The sequence below is a fragment of the Cyprinodon tularosa genome, unplaced genomic scaffold (assembly GCF_016077235.1).
Source record: "Cyprinodon tularosa strain WSP-4 unplaced genomic scaffold, ASM1607723v1 ctg165, whole genome shotgun sequence".
NCBI classification, from domain to species: Eukaryota; Metazoa; Chordata; class Actinopteri; order Cyprinodontiformes; family Cyprinodontidae; genus Cyprinodon; species Cyprinodon tularosa.
The window spans coordinates 1,094,270-1,114,727 of record NW_024038483.1 but is presented as its reverse complement, the minus strand read 5'-3'; the positions used below and the strand labels follow the sequence as shown (position 1 = coordinate 1,114,727).

Below are 20,458 nucleotides of genomic sequence, written 5' to 3'. Positions count from 1 at the left end.
CAGAGTACACCCATGGTTTTAAAAGAGACATTATGTTTGGCTCTATCAGTCTTCAAAATAGTCCTGTGGATTTAGGATTTAGTTATCTTAACATTACCTAAGATAATCTGATGTAGTTTTTTTTGTGTAGCTAGAGCAGTTTGCTTTCAGTGGTTTAGTCCCCCCACACCATTTAGAACAGACTATGCTCAATACAACGTTTAGTGGATATTTCAACCTCCAACTCTAACAGCTTAACACAACTCCTGCTTTTATAAAAAGGGGTTAGACTTGCTGACCATCATTTCATAAAGTGTGTTTGATGAGTAGTCTTTGGCTGCACCTTTACTTTTTTGAAGCAAAAAGAGGAGATTTTGAAGATACGGCTTCATATTGATGACACTCTGAAAGATGTGTGCTTTTAAAAATCTGATCTTTCTTTAAATTTTAAAATGTGGTAAAGACCAATGTTTGACTTTCCTCAGCCATGGGTACTAGGAAACGTCTTTCACTCACAATGTCCAATTTCTATTCCAAACATAATTTTAATTTCATTAGGTTTAATTCAAATATGGAAATAAAACCTTGATACCTTATTATTAAAAAAAAACTGCTTTTGAAATGCAAATTAATTCAACTGAAAGACGTTACAAAATAATTAATCAGGAAAGTTAAAATGAGCTTTCAGTTCACAACTGTTGCAGTGAATAATATTCATCTTTATTCTTCAGAGTATCAGTAGCCATAAACCTCACTGCAAACTGTATCTGCATGTATGATGATGTGATTACATGTATGGCTGGGTGAAAAAGAAGAATATTGTTTCTTAAATATTTTTAGTTAATCTTCTAGTGAGCAGGAGGCAAAGAAAACCTTTTTTTTTATTGTTTATACGAGTGACCCATTTACTCATTGGAAATCTGCAATATCAGTGCTGCAACTGGAAATCTGTGTGAGAAGAAAACTTTGTATGGATCGGCTCCTCTCAAATTGCTGAAAACAATGACTGATACAGGAAAAAGAAAAAAAGGGAAGGAAAGCAAAGAGTTATTAAAAAGAAAAAAGGGAGGATGGTCGCAGTTAAAGAGGAGATGAGTAGTAGGTGAAGTACTTAGTCGAGTAAGCAAGTAAACAAGAGTGTGTGGGGGAGGGGTGGGGGGGAGTCAAAGCGTAGTGAGACCGACAGGGCGAAAGAGATAGCTCTCTTACAGTTTCCAATTAAATGTCTCATTTACCCCCTAATTCTTCTTATTCAGCGCCGCATTTGTTCAGATTTGCAGCAGCAGGGCTGTAATTTTAGTACGTAATGGAGAAGCAGTGCCCCTGCCTTTGCATGTGGTACTGTTTAGGGATGATAATAGGCACCATTTCTGAGAGATGATTTCTCTAAATAAAAATGCCACCTATAATTAATGCGTTGGAAAGTGATATAAGTAATGCACTATATATTAGTGAAATGTCCAGGTGTTTGGCTCCCAGTGATAACACCACAGATGAGCTGTAGGGTTCAGATTCTGGCTCACAGGTGATTACACAGGGGGAGATGTGTGTGTATGTACATGTGCATGTCCAGGTGTGTGAGCAACTGCATGTGCATCCAGTCACCTTACTGAGCAGGCGATCACTGACGCTGCGGGCCAATTGTTGAGTCTCCGCAATCTGGTCAGCTACTCTTTTCTGTTCATTCAGCTTCTCAGCCAGCGTCTCTAGCTCTGTCAGTGCGAGCTGCAGGGGAAGACGATCCACATGGCCCTTTGGTGTGTTTTTAAGCATGTCCTAAAAAAAAGTCACAAAGGAAAGCAGCTGCTTAGTTTCACCATTGCTAAGACGCTCATATATTTTTAGCTTTTTTAGTGAGCTTTGCCTTTATATAAAACTCTGGAAAGTCACATATGGCAAGTGATAAAGATTTGTTCCATGGATGTTTTATACATTTTAATAATATTACTCTGTCAATAAAACTTTGTAGATTCCAATTAAATTTAACCTCTGCATTTTCTCCCGTCCTAGGAAGCAATTTGCTACCATTGTACAGCACCATGCAGGGAGTACAGTATTCTGGGGCTAAGGGTCTTACTTAGGGGCCCAAAGTGTTAGTCTATAGGATTTGAACCAGCATCCCATTTTGACCATGACTATCCTCAAATGCTATGCAGATTAATAACTGGCCCCTGGTTTCTTACCAGGAAAAAATACATTCCATTTACAGATGCTATCAAACCATGAAGCATTTGCTCCCAGGCAATCATTAACAAAATGTATAATTCATGCAAGGCAATATTTCATAAACACTCTATTCTTTAGGGTTCCAAGCCTGCGGACACAGGCAAGGGCCAACAGTTAAGGCTAACCTGTGAGCAGGGGTCTTTAGAGAGGCACATTATCATATTTTTAAACATTTATCACATCTTCTATTAATTTAGACATTTCTTATTCAACAGTCAAGAAAAAACGAATTAACTAGAATTTGCAAACAGCAGAAAAAAATAGTGTCTCATAGAAATATTTCAATTTCTTTCTGATTTAGGAAGAGATTTCAGGAAGGGAGTGGCAGCCTAGTGGTTAGGGCATAGAACTTGGAATCCTGAAGTTCTGAGTTCGAGCCCCACTTGTTTTATTAAGTGAAGTTAGTCACCATGAATGGATGGATGGATAGCAAGAAATTGTACTCAATTAGGCATAGTGAAGTACAACACTGTAAAACTACTCTTTTATACTTTTTTTTTTAAGTTACTCAATTAAATGTAGTTGAATAAATGTAACTACTATCCACCTCTGATTTTGAGGAGTGCTGTGGAGCACCTAGATACTTTATGAATACTAACATAATTGCCATATATAAGATCCATGAAACAGAGGGTGAATCTTATGAAATACAAGAAACAAAAGAACATATATTATACAATTTAAGCTGGAGATGGAAGTAAACCAGACTGAAAGGCTGACAATTCCTCCTTACTCAGAAAATTAAGGCTAACAAGTTTCAATCCAACTGTAACATTAAAACTCAGGGCTCGCACAACAAAGATGTTTCACTGACTCAAGTACACACAAATTACAGTGAGACCAGGTCAAAGTGATCGGATCATAAATCAGTAAATTAACTCCTACATGATAAATGGAAAACCATTCACTAGGAATTTTATGACTTTATATTTTTTCCATTGTGAAACAGCAAATACATTGCTCCCAAAAAGACAAACAAATGAGAGTTATATGTGTCAAGAAAGAAAAAAATCAATAAAAGGTTTTGTTTTATTAACAGATGAAGTGCCGGATACTATATATAGGGAGTGAATGTAATGTCACTTATTGAATTATTACAGCATTTTAACCAAAATGGTTCTGAGGATAATTTAAAGCAAAGCACATCTTTTTTTTTTAGCTGCATGAGTATGAGCAAAGCTTTAAAGTCTTAAAATATGAGATAATAAACTAAACTCAACCCAGATATAGAGAAAGTGTGGACATATTTTTTTAAGGCTAACAACCTGATGTAAGTTTCATGGATTTTCGGAAATTGTATGAAAACACATTGTTACAAAAAAGGATTTTCTGTTCATGGTTTTGATTTGTATCTGTATTCTACAGTATATGCCATTCTGGTAATAAAAATTTTCTGAATAGTAGTGTTTGTTTAATTCACAATGAAATTTTAAAATTTAGGTCAAATACACCAAGTTTCTGACTATGGGTGTCAAACTTTCAAAGGAATTTCTCAACTAACTCAACATCAATCTCAATATCAGGACATTTGGGTATTGTGTAAAGTTTTAAAGAGATCAAATCATATTCACAGAGTGAACAGAAACTACATGTTTTATGACTTCCCCATCTGTACTTCCTATCTATACCTGTAACTATGACCCCATGAAAAGCTTGTTCTTGTCTTGATAAGCAGCTCAGGTGTACCTTGTTGCCTTCACATCTACTTCCCTGAAATGTATGATTAAATAGATACACTTCATCTTTGAAGCACTGAGTTTTACTTGGAAGAAAATTACTGATTCGTATTCATAACTTATCTTTTGAATTCATAGATAATCAATGCCTACTGAGGGATGAAATGAGCTGCTGCAGATACAGCAAGTCAAGCTCAAATCCAAATCTTTTCTCAAAATAGAAAATGGAAGATGGGCATATGAATCCACAAGAGGGGGGACAGTTGTTGCCAGCTTCCTTTAAAGCTCCACCTCCCTGAATGATGTGTATGAAGAGTTGAAATACAACCTCTTGTTGTCTGCTTAAGTAAAATATTATAATACATTCTTCTATTCTCAGGCCCTGCAGTTTAATTTTGTACTGTGAAAAAAAATTCCCTAGCTTCCAACTTTAAAAACAGAGCTCCTAAGGCTTTGATTGCAGAAAAAAAGAAGTGAAAACTTCTGCTACCTGCAAGAGCAAAATGAACTGGGGGAATCGCTGAATGGGCTTCACCATCAGTCCATACAGAGTTATCCGGTCGACACTGGAGGCCTGTTTTCTCTGAAACCAAAGAGAAGAGCAGAAAGTGCAAAAGGTAGTTAGAAATGCATTCTGTTACTTGAAGAATTACAAGAACAATTTTGAACTATGAGGTACTTTTATTTCTCCATAGACCTGTGTATGTGTGAGACTATGTGAAATAAACGCATAGGAAAAGTTAGCTCTTTCTAACAGATTCCCATTGGACATAATAGAAACAGGATTTCTTTTTTAATTAATAAAATAAAATTTTGAGTTGCAAACTCTATATACTCTAAACTCTAAATACCCATAAAGCTATGGTCACAACCCTTTACAGTACAATCCTTTTGGTTTATGTAAATGAAGATGCATTGAAGGAGAAAGGAGTCAAAGTTGGAATCAGGGGGCAGAGACAGATTGAGTCTTGCAAAATGGAAAAGGAAATAGCACTTTTTTAGAAAAAGCAAAACCTTTATATAGAAAAGATCTTTTTCTATCTTAAATTAAAGCAAAAAAACAAAACAAAAAAAAACACATTGGTACATCTGGGCCTTTTATTCCCTTCTACAAATTAATATAAAGAGCATCCTGAAATCCAGTGTATGGAAAAAAAAAATCTTCAAGCAGAAGACAATAAAGGCTGGATCTAACTTCATTTTTGTCAAAGAAGCTCTTACTATAGTACACATTTAGGCACCTGATTTTCTAGATATATGAATGGAAAAGGCTTGTGTGTATAAAAAGACACGCAAACGTAATAGCATGCACAAAGCTTATTTACCAACCTGGTGCTAAATGAATGTGAAAATGTTTTTGCATGTCTGCCTTCATGAATATACAGATTATATGCATAAGTTTATTGGAGAAGGATATGACATGTAAATACTTGCCACCAGCAAAGCCATTTATCAATCCTCAAAGAGATTGTGGGTGCATTTTTTGTGTCTATATTTTGCACATTAGAAAGCCAAATGCAAACTCTCATGCAAAAATCTCTGCGTGTTGTTGCAGCAAAAGAAGGGATGGTACAATGATTAACAATGGAGACATGGTGAGCATGCATGCCTACATATTTGGACCATCAGAAATAATAGTAATCGAAGAAGGGAAAAACAAATATGTTATCTATTATGCACGTAATCTTGCAGCACACCCACATATTGCAACTGCAAGTTTCTAATTGCGATGTAGTGCTCCTAATTTGAAATATTTAAAAATCATACCCTTTAGTGTTTCCTGTTTTTCATGTAAAAATTCATTTCCAAACCACTGAATGTGTCTTTTATGTTGAGCAATCAAAAAGCGTAGAAGTTGTTCTTAAGCCAGCTGACTAGCAGTGCAAAGTACCAGCTGGGAGGGGAAATCCTTTGTGCTTCTAAGGTCCAAACTCCGACCACTTTGGCCTCTTATTAAAAGGGTTAAGGAAATATATGCCAGAAATTTCTTCCAGATGTACCTTAAAATGAGAAACTGCTTGTGCACATGCACACATGTCCTGCAGGACAAAATAAAAGGCAAACATATTATGTACCCTTAATTTTTTTTCCAAAATGTTGGTTATTACTGTCAGAGCCTAAGAAAAATGAGGATCAACTAATTCGGTGATGGTTACTTCATTTAATAGATTTAACAATGCTCATTAAAGGGAGTTGCAGCCAAGTGGTTAGAGCTTGGAATCCTGAAGTTCTGAGTTCGAGCCCCACTCCCACAGACTGCCACTCTAGCAAGACCCTTTTCCCCCGACTGCACCCCACAATGGCAGCCCACTTCCATCGTGGTAAATTTCTCCAATATGAGCTCAGTAAAGTTCAATTATTTTTTATATTTAAATATTAGAAGTAATATGCAAAATCACTATCAAGTTATGGGTAGCTTTCAGTAAATTTAAGAAAAATGAAAGAACAATTTCATTCAGGTGTGCACTTAGGATCTAGTCTGGCCTGGTTTGACCTCGTTTCATTGTGTTTGCTTGTAAAATCTTCAAAATCTCTTGATAATAAAACAATTACCAGTTATTGGTTGATATTCAAATATAATATATTCAAATAGTAGAATTGTTTATCCCCATCAGTTGGTTTTTAAAAGCTGATGCTTAACCCTTTTAATATTACTTGGTTCCAGGCCAAAGCTGCACCATTTTAGTCTTCCTGGTTGTCAGCAGCTTTCCAATCAAGAAATTACAGGTTAGACTACGAAGAGAGCAATTGCCAAAGGTTTCATCAGTTTGATCTGATGTTCAATGACTGAGCTTACAAACTGTTTTCTATAGGTAACCTCGTAAAGTAAAGGGGGTCTCTGAGTGGACTCAGTGAAATATTGAGGGAGCACTCTGTAAAACATTTTTCTCTGAGGCTTTCTATCTTTACAGATGAAAAACATTGGAGTGGTGTCAAGAAGACATACTGACCATCCTTACCTGTTCTCTTAAGAGCTTTTTTTTTTTTTTTTTTCCTAGTCAAGCTTTTCCGACAGAGACAGAATCCAAAATCTAGGCTTGTTTCTCATATGACAGAAATGCAGAAGGACTTTACTGGGTTATTTGAAACATCATCTATGTTTCTTTAGCCTCCATCAGTGAGATTAAAAATGTATAACTATTGAGACTTTATAAGACTTAGGTCATCAGTAAATAATTTTGAAACTAATGACAAAATAAAGTGCTGAATAAAAGTTTTACAACCATGGATCAATATTTTTTCTTAAATTTGGTTACTGAGTGAAAGAACTGAAAGGAAAAGGACATTAAATGAACAATAAAACATGTCTGACTCCCACTTAGGGCTCAGTAATCACAGAGTTTGTGTATATTAAACATATGCAAAATTGTTAACATATGCAGAGCTAATCTTCAGGACAGGTCTAATTCTTATTACTTGTGTTAATCAAACAGAACTTTGTACAAACTTTTTTGTGTGTCACTTCATAAATTCCCGTTTCAGATTCTAATAATCAAACAAAAAAATAAAACCTGAAACGGTTTTTGAGCCCGATGGTGATGGAGAGTCTGTGTGCATGTTTGAGCCGTCACAAATTACAATAATATAATAGTAAATCTTCGCATGCTGGCACATTTTAATGTATCAGGAAGCAATTCTATTAACTACTAAACAACAAAGAAAAATCCCATGACAGAAGTTGAATATGGCACGTCTGCACGTCTTTTAACAGGTACAAGCAAATTTTATATTTCCTCTAATTGAGCCTCACTACATTGGCTGCAATTACATTTTAGGATTGATTTTAAAATGCTTTTATTTGCTTTTAAAGTTCTAATTGGTGTTTCCCCGCCCTAGCTGTCTGAGCTGCTTCATCCCTACACACCCTGTCGCTCCCTCGGATCAGCTGACCGGTTGTTACTGAGGGTGCCAAAAACAAAATGAAAGCTCAGAGGGGGCCGTGCTTTTTCTGTTGCAGCTGATTGTGTATGGCACCTTGGTCCTGTTGGGTGTTGAAAGTGTTTTATAAATAAATTTGGTATGCTATGGTATGGTATGGCATGTTTATTAAAAAAACAAAAAGAGAATATATTTATAGTCACCAGAAAAAAATATATTGAAGGGCTTGTACAGGGACATTAAGGCTTGTCTGACTTTTGACACTACAGATAGGGTTTTCCCCTCAACATTATTTTATTATGACTGTACTTTGGTTTAATACAGTCTATGCTCAAGCAGGTGTTGTAAGAAGCTGGGCAAGGTAAATACAACTGTGTAGAGGGTACTCCTATTGTAAATCTAACTGTGGCTACCATCAGACGGGTTTTGCAGGGATGAGCAGACAGTCAGCTTTTCTGATTGATATTTAAGCTTTAAAATTAACCTCTTTTTTTCTCTTACTATGTTTTGTGTCACTTTAAGAGACTTTGGTGAAGTGTCGGGAGGTGCTTTGGTGGCGCAGTGGTTAGCGCACATGACCCATGTATGGAGGCCTTAGTCCTCGATTCGGGTGACCCGGGTTTTAATCTGGCCTGTGATCCTTTCCTGCATGTCTCTCTCATACCCCATTTCCTGTCCTTAAAAACGAGCCACTAGTGCTATAAAAGAAAATTATGGTAAATAATAAATACCTAATACACATCATAATGAAAGTTATCATAGTTTTTACCTCCAACTCAATGGCTTAGAGCTCCATCTTTCTTCCCTGGCAACTCTCAAATTGCCAGTGGAACATGCAATATGACCATTAAAGGCAGACAGACCGAAATGGACTCTATTATGATTTGTGCATGTAATATTTGCAGTTGAACTGCAACATGGAAACTTAGAATTGTGTCTCCCCTTTCAAAGTAAAGAAAAGGAGTAGACCAAAAATGATTGATTGACTGATCGATTAATTGGAACTGTCATGCACCTTAGTGCCTAGCCAACGTGGGTTTATGAGGACCTCCACATATAAAACGAGATGGCTACTGCATACTAAAAAAAAAACAATGAAAAAAAAAGCATTTTTTTTATTTATACAGAATAATAATGCTCATCTATCAAGATCCTCTTTTTCAGCTTGGTGTGGCTTTACAGTAGGTAACACTTTGATATTTCTCAACTAGGCAAAAATAAAACTTTTTAAGGCTCTAGAGAGATGTGCATGAAAGACACACTGAGTCTAAAAAAATATATATATATATATATATATATATATATATATATATATATATATATATATATATATATATATATATATATATATATATATATATATATATATATATATATTTTTTTTTTTTTTTACAAAGAAAAATGATAGAACAGCATTTTTATGCAGATGATAAGTAATCTTTATATATCGACAAGTGCTATAAAAGTGATATTAAATAATAACTTGTGTTAATCAAGTGATTTTGCCAGTGGTGTTTACAACATTTACATGGCACTCAGTTTCACTATGAAGCAAACTGTCATAGTCTATTATAGATGCAACTAGGCAAAAGGGAGTGGTGGCTGCCAGAAAAGGCTCTTGAGTCAGCGCTAAGGAAACTCAGAGAAAGTTCAAAGTAGAGGTCTTCAGGGGAATGGAGCAGAAAGTAAAAAGATTACACTGAATATGATTATAACCCAGTCAAAGTGGGTCATAATCATATTCACTGTGGCTGGATCACAGAGCCTTTCTGTAATGTAACAAATCTTGGACTTGCATGTCAGTATGTTTGATACTGGCTCTGTCAAAATCATTTCCAACCTCTTCAGCGAGCAACGAGAGAACAATAGTAGCCCATAAACCAGGGAGGAATATGAAATTAATAATAGACGACTTTTATTTTTTAATCAAACAGCAAACAAGAAACTCTATGTCCTCTCTTTGTCTGACCTTTCAAAACTGAGCATTTTGGATCATATTTTGTTTGCTGTGTGCTTTGAACTGCACAGCTATTTTGTTTTATTTTTCATTTGCTGTTTTACTCCGTTTAGTAAAGAAATCTTGTTTTGATTTTAGCAGAAGAAAAAGCTAGAAGATGCAAGAATAAGTGCATTTATAACCTATTTTATCTTCCTTTAAAGCAGTGGTCTCCAAAACTAGTCCTAGTAGAGCTGAAACATTTAGGCCTACACACCTATTGTATATAAAATGACTAAACAGTGGCGTTGGATGTAGGAGTTTGCCCTGAAATCGAAGGGTTGACGGTTCAAGCCCCGACTCCGACTTTCATTGTCGTTGTGTCCTTGGGCAAGACACTTCACCTGCATTGTCTACTGATGGTGGTCAGAGGGCCCGGTGGCGCCAGTGTACGGCAGCCTCGCTTCTGTCAGTGAGCCCCAGGGCAGCTGTGGCTACAATGTAGCTTGCCACCATCAGTGTGTGAGTGTGTGTGTGAATGGGTGAATGAATGTAGTGTAAAGCGCTTTGGTCAAGTCTCCTAACTTGAATAAAGGCGCTATATAAGTACATGCCATTTACCATTTACCATAAACTATGTCAGTATCACACACATATACACATATATATATATATATATATATATATATATAAATAAAAGCTAATTAGTTTGAGACTACTGCTTTAGGGTGGCTCCAACCTATTTCATCGGTCAACATGTAATGGCTGAGGGAACACTTAAAAGTATTTTTTATTTATTTAGTTTTTTTTATCAAGGATAAATACTTTCTTTCGTCTTAGATAAAGTGCAGCATATTAAACTTGATTACCTGAGCACTTATAACAACATACCACATATTTGTCAAAGACAACGTGGATTTGTTTCTTTTTTCTACTTATAACCAGAAATGGGTGTCTTTAAGGTGGATTTTTTACTCAATGAATGGCAGATTCCGGTAACAGTTATCTAAATAAAGTTTCTTACTTCTCAGAAAGCAAAATGCCACCTCTACCCATTATATATTATTTAAATGTAGAATACTTATAAAATGCATTTCTGATCCTGTCAGTGACCTTACGGAATAAATTTGCAATTGTTACCAGGCAACCTGAGACCTCTGCAAGAAGTGTTGGCATTTATCAGAACAATTTTAAATAGATGGCATATCCCTCATGCTAATTTGAGGTAAAGAATAAGAATCTCTTATTTGGCCAGTTATGTCTTTAGATTATCACTCAACCAACTGAACCCAGTGCATTTGAATGTATATAATAATTCAATAATTCAATACTTCAAAATAAAAAGTTTAAAAAACAGCATATTTCTTATGCTAGATAATAAATATTAACTGTTTACATTAAACTAATTGGTATAGTGTGATCTTTAAAATGACCCAGTGTGTCTCTAAATATAATGTTTTGGAAAAAATCATTGTTTTGCACTAATAATGAAAACTTTGACGTCAAATGAAAAAAGGGGATTTTTGGCAGAAGCTCTGTTGTTTGTACAAGATTTAGACATTAAATATTTACATCAAGATGCTCTAAAACCATGTAAATACTGCACACTATCTGAATAGTATGCATCTTAACCACCAAACTGTCAAAGGTGGAGTGGTATTCTCTCTACTGCTTCAGTTTTTCAGTTAGTGGTTTGACATTTTGCAGAAGTCCTTCTTGCTACTTCATGTCATTGTCTTTAAAAGGCTTTACTGGAGATGATCAAAAATTAGCACTTTGCCTTTTAAACATACATTTTCTTCTGTTGTGGGATCTGTGTTTGAATAATTTATTCTACTCAAGGACTTGTATTTAGAAAATACATTTTTGCATAAAGAAAGAATAGGAAATCCTAATATAACTAAAATGGTACTTGCCTAGTTTCATCAGTTTTTTTTTATTACAATGAGGCAGCAAAGCACCTCTGTGACATGGAACACTATCCATGCTTTACTGAAGTTAAAATCTTTGTGACATAATACAGATGTATGTCCTGCAATCATATAGAGTTCTACTGTACGTAGTTTACTGGTAAAACAAAGTCTGCTGCTAAACAAAAAACGAGGGTGAACCTCTATTCTGCTTTCTTCCCGCTTCCTTCAAATGTTCCTTTTTATTTAGTTTTATTTTTGGCACCATATCCTAAAAGCATTCATTTTATTAATGTAGGAAGACTTAAAGCAATACATGATGTAAACAGAAAAAAAAAAGTTGCGTATTGATTAAATAATGAAAATGCAATAAAGGAATGTTTAATATGTTTACTAAATCTTTAGAAAGCGTATTTTGTTGTTGCTGTTAGAAAAAATGTCCAGCTTGGCTCATCTTTTCCACAGATAATCTTCTTCATCTTAACTATTTCTAAGTAACACTTCCACAACAATTTCCTAGAATAGAGTGTGCCTGAGACTGTGAGACATTTTCTGAGAAAATATTTTAGGATAAAAAAAGCAGACCCTTCTAAACCTAAAAACAAGCTTTAGAAGCTCCTCGTCAATAGGATGCCCTGAGATTATCTAAGTTTTGACTTTTCACATTTATACTAAAAATCACTTATTGATGATAATGGTTAAAAAAAAAAAAAAAGTATCTTTAAACATTATAGATGCTTTATATTTTTTTTCAGTTCACCATTCCTAGTATTATATGAACTCAGTCCTCAAACTGAAATTTCATGTTTTCGTTTGAGGATCTATTGCCTTCTGTGCCCACAGGTAACCCCTAATATTTAACAACCCATTTGAATGTTAACTAGTAAGAGATGTTTTTAACTATAATTCATATTTCAACATCTGCAAAGTCTATTACATTGAATTAATGTTTTTTTGTTGGTCCTCTTTTTCATTTCTAAAGCAATAAAATCGAGCTGATATTGGTTTATAATATAATCATTTCTTAACACAGGCAGGAATAATGTTATACAAGGAAATATAATATCTGTACAGAATATCCAGTGAATCCAAATGCTAGAGCTTTTTAGATTTATGAAATTATACTTGTGACTCCAAATATAGCATATCATCATTATTGCGATTCATTACATCAGAAAATCCTTTAACAAAGTTTGGTTGTTGAGTTATAAAAAAAAAAACAAAAAAATAAATAAACACCAACAGTAAAAAGAAAAATCATAGATTTAAAGCCAATATATTCATGTTTAACATTCTCATTACCTCTGTCACCTTCTGTTGAAATAGTTTATTTAAAATCTTCACAACACCAAATCAAAAACCAACTATTGAATATTAGCCTTCTATAATTTAAAATGGGAACCATTCGGAAGCAACACTGAACAGACAGGAACTCCACATTAAATCCCAGCAGTTGTGAATATGTAGTGTTTATTTTCTGTAGGGCTTATATTCAATCTTAATATCTTAAAATAAATAAAACTTCAAGACCTTTTGAGTATCCTTATTAGTTTTATGCAAGATCCTTGTAGGTTACAACTTTTTTATACTGTATTTATACAAAATCAGCTAATTATAGAATGGTTAAGTTCTTAAATGCAAGACATTTAACTTTGCTAGCAACTTCAAGGATGTTAAACATAGTTTTTTAATTTAAGGTTTGGTTTATTAAGTCTAGCATGTGATTGGTTTTCTTTTAACCAATAATGAAACCCTGACACTCTTTGACATAACTATGAATAGACCAACATGAGGGAGATTATCCAGATTATGTATTTCCTTACTCTAAATCTGTAAAATGTATCTTGAGTGTTGTAGAAGCTCTTTAAAATTTTAAACCTTTTAAGAATTCTTAAGGTCAAAGGCTTAAAACAAAAAAGCAAGGACCTAAAAATATAAAATGGGTACTTTAATTATAGGAAAGCAGTGTTGAAATGCAATATATCTCAACAAGAATTATATTTACCTTTAGAAATTCCAAGAATGCCGGTTTGGACATGCATGCCTTTTTAATGAGAGCCATTGCATTGGTGAAGTTGTTCACGTATTCACTGTACACATCCAGGACCATGGACTTAGAAAACTGAAAAAAAAAAAAAAAGAAGTTTTAACAGCAAAATATATATTTATTGAATGTCACACACCACCAGAATAGCATTGTCTTTTATCACCTTATGGATTGTTTTCTAATAACATGCACAGATATTTTCCTCTGACTGAATATTTTTGCAAAGAAGAGGCTAAAAACTGAAGATCTACTGTTTGTTTTTCATTCTAGTTGTTGGAATGGTAAACAAATCACCCTCCCAATCCATGTAGGATGGTTTACAGAGAAGAATGAGGTGGGGGTCTGTGTGGGAGTGCAGCTGCGTGTGACTGTTCTGTGGTAAATATCTATTCTCCTTCCACAATTACACCTACGCCAGGCGGCTGATAGCGACAATATGAGGAGTAATGGGAAATTGGCAAATCAGATGAAGGAATTAACCCTCTTTTCTCTAAGTTTCCCTTAGGACCCTGCTGGCTCTGTTATTACTGCAGACTCTGCAGGTAGAGGTAAGGCAGGAGCAGGCCGATGTGGGCTGTATACTGTCCCAGCTATTTCACTGTCAAATGTGGCTTCATTTGATGCACAGTAGGTCTTAGAATATCAATTGAACAGCACAATAATAAGCAACACAGAAAAGGATCAAACAAGTCCCTCTAATAGGCAAATAATGAGCAGACCATATGGATGAGCACACACTCTGCAGAAGCTTGAAAAAGAAACCTAAAATGCACACTGCTACTGCTAAAGATTATATTCCTGAGAGCATTTGATGCAGTGGAGATATTTGCAATGCTGGTAACTGATTATGTTTGGGGTAAACTATGCCTGTTTGCCCATCATAATAGAGCTAACAATGACTAAGAAATTAGGTCCAATAGAAAACAGCTGGGTAAAGGGAATGGTTCTACCCAAACTAATGACTAATGTTTTTCCATAACTTTTTTTAAACAACCAATTACGTTTAATTTGTCCTTTTTTGGGGGTAGTTAGGATTTTTTTCTCCAAAGTCTGATCTAACACGCGCTTACCTAGTATTTAGAGTTATTATTTGGTCTTCAAACTGTATGACTTGGGTGAAATGGTTTTAGTGTCGTTTAAGGATTCTTCTGTTATCTCACTGTAATTAATCAGGTATTTTAGCTCATTCCTTCTGAGGCAGTAAACAAGTCATCTTTATAGGTCACTTTTCTTCCCAATATTTCTTCTGTGAACAGAACAAAACATCGACTTCTGTCCTTGATCCTCTTTGAAACTAACCTGGCTTCATACTTTGGGTCATTGTCAGTTTCCAAGACCAATTTGTCTTTAGCTTTAACCTCCTGGATGATTTCCTCAGATGTTATGTTCGTATTTACATTTTCGTCATGATCCCAACCTGATGCATCAGCAGAGCCCCCAACATACTTTCATAATTCCATACTTCTCAGTTGGGATGGTGTTTCAGGTTTGTAAGCTCAACATATTTTCCTTTATATGAGACAATACTCCTTATGGCTAAACGCTTATATTATGTTTTATCAGAACACAAGACATGTCTCAAAAAGAATTGGTGTTGGTGCACATTGTGGAACAGTAATCTTGCTGTTTTATGTTGCTTGTAGAGCAATGGCTGTTTTCTTTGCTGTTTGGCCTTCCAGCTGATCTCTGTTTTTGCTGTGGATATTGACATTCTCTCACTGCTTTTAGCCAGAATCTTTAAAAGATTTTGTTTGTTTTTGTTCAGGGTCTGATACTCAGATTTCTTTACTGATAAAAAAAAAAAAAAGAAACAAACAAACACATTCACCTCTGGGGTATCAAACCCATCTTCTTTTTTAACAGTGCATTTGGTAAACCCTCCAAGCTTGTATGTATGTGCATATAATAATCTATTTTCACTTTTTGAACTTTATTCTTTTTCATATTTTTTCAGTCTTGCGTACCTACAAGCTTTTATTTTCCCTGTTTTTGCCAGTGATAGGTGACTATCCACACTGTGGGGAAAAAATATCCATTCTATTTTTTTCTATTCTATTCTTTTCCAATCTGATTATTTGAACAGATAGACGTGAAAATTTAGGGCCATTGGAAATAAGATTCAAGGATGAACCAAATTGGCAAAATTCTGCAATTTTCCTCGGTCGGTGTGTTTTAAGTTCCATCAGACCAGTTCAAGCAGTCGCTATCGTTCAGTTATGTAGAAAAAAAATCCTTACTGTCCTAAAGTATTGAAAAAAAAATTTCTAATTCAATATTAGAGTGTCTTTTTTTATATCACACATGTATATATCTGGTGTCATCTGTAATAACACATTAGCCGAACTGTGAGTGGATAGTTTGATGTCTGTAATTTACACTAACCGAGGCAACAAACAAGTCCCCGATTTTCTCACTTCTGTCCCACTCTGCCACACGGGAAGCCAGAGCAATCTGGAACATGGAGTGGCACTGTGTGATCTCTCTGACTCGGTAGAAAATGGGCCGGATCTTTCTCGGGCTCAGTATGCGTGGCTCAGCCTCCATCAATGGTCTATGGTACTCCTGTTGAGAATGAGAAAAAAAATAAATTGTAATTGTAGATTGACAGACATGAGCAATTTCCTCCAACAACAACCTTCACAACTTAGACTCGGAACAATAATTGATGATGGACTTTCACAGAATGGCAAAATGTTTACCTCTTTTTCTGCTCTCTAACCCACTGCAGTAATTCACAAACAGATAAAAACAACATCAAAAAGCAGCAGCGGAAACCTGTGCAGCCTTATCGTGACGTTAAAACAGTATTGAACATTTTCTTTTGTGCCGAGTGCCTGTTTTATCTAATTACGTGATATGTCTGGACACACTGCATTTACTTCACCATTTGGCTATTTAAATCAACAAAGAGTTTTAAAGCACTGAACCTTACAATGAAACATGAACATAAATGACAATTCTTAATAATGGAAACGCATTCTGTATCTACTATAAAAGTTCTCACAGCATAATAGATTAAAACTGTATCTTAAATAATTATTTTAACTAGTTCTTATTACGTTTTGCATGATGACAAGATGAGAGGTCTCTTTTCTTTTCATCAATGAAAATGAAAGAGGAGTGACTGCACCCCATGGTTTAAGTCTGACAGCTTCTCTTTCTCAGCGTCAGCATGAAGTCCCCTCCCACAAAGCATAGGTGTTTTATCAAGATTATTTATGCACAGACACCTTGATAATTTGATGAATATCGCTGCTTCTCATCTCAGTGTAATTTACAATAGCTAAACTGTGATGATATTGCATGTGGCAGAAGAGGACAGGAGGACTAAACAGTTCACCTGCAGGATCCTCCTGAGAGACTCCAGGTAGCTCCGCTCGCTCTGAATGATGGAGCCAAGGATATGGCGCCTGACAACCTGCGTGGACAACAGATCAGTCAGAAGCTCGCACTCTAACGGGACATGATCGGGCTGCGGTGTGTGGCGTGCTTTCAGTTAAGTGTGGCACTGGTTGATGGATTACACCATAATCATGTGTTAGTCACGGGAGAAAAAGACTCCGAGAGGAGTCGGTCAGTTTGAACGAGCTGAATCACTGGAGGTGCTGCGACATGAGAGCAGCTGTTTAAGCAGTTTTAGAATGCACTGCTTTTACAAACAGAATTAGGCCTTTAAAGCAAACATATATTAGAAATGCTGAATAAAAAATTCCTACTTTATCAGCCAGAAGCATAATCCTAAAGCTACTTACCATTGAATCGGGTTTAGAAATGGATGCAACACTGGAAGCAATTGTCACAGAGCACAGTTTGATGTGTTTATGGCTCTAGTGTCTGTGTGGGTGTGTGTGTGGTGGTGTGTGTGTGTGTGTGTGTGCGTGGGTGTGTGTGTGTGTGTGTTAAAGGTTCCCAGGTGATTGGTGCTGATTGGAACTAGAGGCAGCTGTCCTATGTCTGTAGAAAGGACAATTTTATATTTTCCTCTGCCTGGGAGTCCCTGTTTATTCTATACCTTACCAGGCTTGTTTGTTTTATAGGAATTTTCTTCTTTTCTTCCGGTTCCCTTTTACGAAATTTTTACAAAATGTTATCTTGTTGAATAGAAATATAACAACTTATTGATTCTAAGGCTACAACACAAGGCACTGAGTTTGACGTATCTGGTGGTGACTTGGCAAACAACAAATTTTAAATGACAGGTAGATTAAAAAAAATCTGTTTTCAGTTCCTATGAAATCCATTAGCACATTGGGAAACAATAAAAATTTATATATATGGACAATGACGCTCTTGTTAAATGCAGACCTGACAATTTGTAGAAGCACCAATTCAATAAATGTTTGCTTCATCCATTTTTTTTCTTTTGTGCATTTGTATCATGTTGTCACCGGGTTATGTGATCTTTGCAGAAAACATATTAAATGCTACCCTGCAGCGCAGAACACAATAAAAAGAGGCTCGAGTCTTGCTTGATTTTTGCAGTCGGCTTTGTACCAAAACCACTTTTGTTTGAGTTCAAATAGACCCTTTTCTCTACTTTCACCACATGTTAGAAAGCTCTATTTTCAATTTACCAAAGTGACAAGCCTCTCCCCTATAATACACTCTACGAAACAGTGCACGTCGCACCATTCCACAGCTTTTCTAGTCAAACTACTAGTTTCTAAGCTGTGAACCAGTGTAGCTGTTACAGATTCTCATGTGTGACGGGGCTGCTGTCAGCTGCACCTGGTGGTTGGTCAGCCCTTCTGGCATGGGGCTCAGCTGCGGGGGAGGATGCTTCAGTTCTGACACAGCCACATCCAGGTAACCAGCATCATCCTCCTCTTCTGCAGATTTAAAAAAAAAAAAATGAAAAAGTAGAACGGGTTTGAAAGTGTGTGACAAAGAATGTGACAAGGACAGAGAATAACAGAAAGGCATTCCTCAGATCTCAGAGCAGCTGGAGACGCAGCGACACGCTAAGTTTATTACGTCTAAAATATGAAGAAACTTCTGAACTCTCTAAAGGAAAAAAAGAGCTGAGGAAATGTGAGATAGAGAAAGGGAGAGGTAAGGGAAAAGCGAAACCAAGAAAATTCAGGACAATACTCTATGTAGGAGTAAAATGGGTGCAAAAGTAATCCAGCACATTCTTGCAGTATCCCTGCAATGGCACCTACATGTAACAGTAAAAAAAAAAAATCCTCAGTTCCCCCATAAACATTTAATCTCAGCATAAGAAGGCCTTATGGGTTGAATGAAATTATTTGTTATGATGAAAAATTGTTGGAAGAAAAATACAATACAAATGCAATGATTCGTAGATTCCTAAAGATCAATACCCACTGTCTAACTTACCCTTTACTGTATGTAATGACTTAGAGATGTGTTTCAGGCATGAGTTCAATACTGTATTTATCTTAATAATTCTGCTTTTCATTTTATGGATGCTGATTTCTCTATAATGTGAGGCAAGGGTTCCTGAAAGACAGGCTCCTTGATACCACATGCAATGCTTTCTCTTTTTTAACATCTAGAAACTTTATTCACCCCCCCCACCACCATCCAACTCCCCAAACCTTATTTAAAACTGCAAATGCTTGTCTTTTTTCATTTATTTTGAATATAATCTGTAAGATCTTTTCTTTCAGTGTTCTTTCATGTTTGCCTTAAGGGATTTCTATAAAGAAAAAAAAGAAAGAAAAATAAGACTTTCTACCCAAACCATCGTAGTTGCTCCTATCTGACTTGGCTCGGCTAGATTTATAACCAAGCAAAAGGCCTTTTATAATATAAATGCTGCAATGTCTTTAAAACAGCTACTGATTTGTTTGAAAATTTCACATCTTTCTAAACTCATAACTCAAGAGCAGCAATTTTTTTTTAAGTTCTTCAGTTACCCAGTTGATCTTTTCTCTGCAGGAATGACACCTTTCTCATGACGGCAATTTTGGTCCTCTCGAGCCCATCCTTCGTTCCCGTCCTCGCTGCCCTCATGAGCTGCTGAACCTGGTTGCGTGGAGCACACAGAGACAACAAAGGAGCATCAGAGCAGGAGGGAAGTGCCATGCTGCGGTGGCTTGATACTCCACAGGGCTCCTCCGGAGAGAGACAGAGAGAAGTGTCGCTCCGCAGGCTCATCATGAGCCTCACCATCTGCGACTCCCCCGCGGGTCGCTGTACAGCTTTTTAATCAGGGAGCCTAGGAGCATATCATGGAAAGATTATTGTAAGTGAGGGAGATCCACATCAGCTTCCTTACTCAGCATGGGAAAAATTCAGCTGACCACAAGTGCTCCCTGAGCATTAAAAAGGCCATGCAACCAGACTCCACAGACCCAGAATACACTCAGGAGAGTAGTATTTTTAAATGATGCTAGTATGAGAAAGTAGGTCAGAAAGTGGAAGCAAGTTGTATCGATGTTTATGGAGGCAAACCCGCCGACTATTATTTAATAATTAATGGTTTTCATAATTTTCTCTGATATTAAACGAGGCAGGGAAAAATAAAATGGAGCTTAACAGACCAATCAATAGTCTCAAAGCAAGGCCACAGAGCATTGGAAGAGTTAAGAAGGATGGCATAGCGAGCCAATTAAGCCATTGTGTCAGCTGAGCATAATAGATTACATATATCAGCTCAGGGGGATCATCAATCTCATAGTTAAATATTTGGGCAGAGGGAGTTGGGTTCTGCTTTGAAATAATGTGAGACACAGTGGGTTAGAAAGGTGTACACATTCTTTAAAAAAAGGTTGGATTACAAAAAATCTTTATTCAACTTAATACAGCTTAATAATGATAAAAGATAAAACACCTGAAT

At 36.0% G+C, this 20,458-nt stretch overlaps 1 protein-coding gene across 3 annotated transcripts in view; it reads right to left on the bottom strand.

Annotated features, from left to right (window-relative positions):
- Positions 1 to 20,458, bottom strand: part of arhgef10la (Rho guanine nucleotide exchange factor (GEF) 10-like a) — a 181,120-nt gene that overhangs the window by 118,731 nt on the left and 41,931 nt on the right. For all 3 annotated transcript variants that reach the window (XM_038280869.1, XM_038280871.1, XM_038280870.1), the window contains 7 exons: positions 19,536 to 19,644; positions 18,382 to 18,482; positions 16,994 to 17,071; positions 16,036 to 16,215; positions 13,612 to 13,728; positions 4,372 to 4,464; positions 1,585 to 1,755 (listed from right to left, as the gene is read on the bottom strand). In XM_038280869.1, coding sequence (XP_038136797.1) covers positions 1,585 to 1,755; positions 4,372 to 4,464; positions 13,612 to 13,728; positions 16,036 to 16,215; positions 16,994 to 17,071; positions 18,382 to 18,482; positions 19,536 to 19,644 — 849 coding nt within the window. The remainder of the gene's footprint in view (positions 1 to 1,584; positions 1,756 to 4,371; positions 4,465 to 13,611; positions 13,729 to 16,035; positions 16,216 to 16,993; positions 17,072 to 18,381; positions 18,483 to 19,535; positions 19,645 to 20,458) is intronic.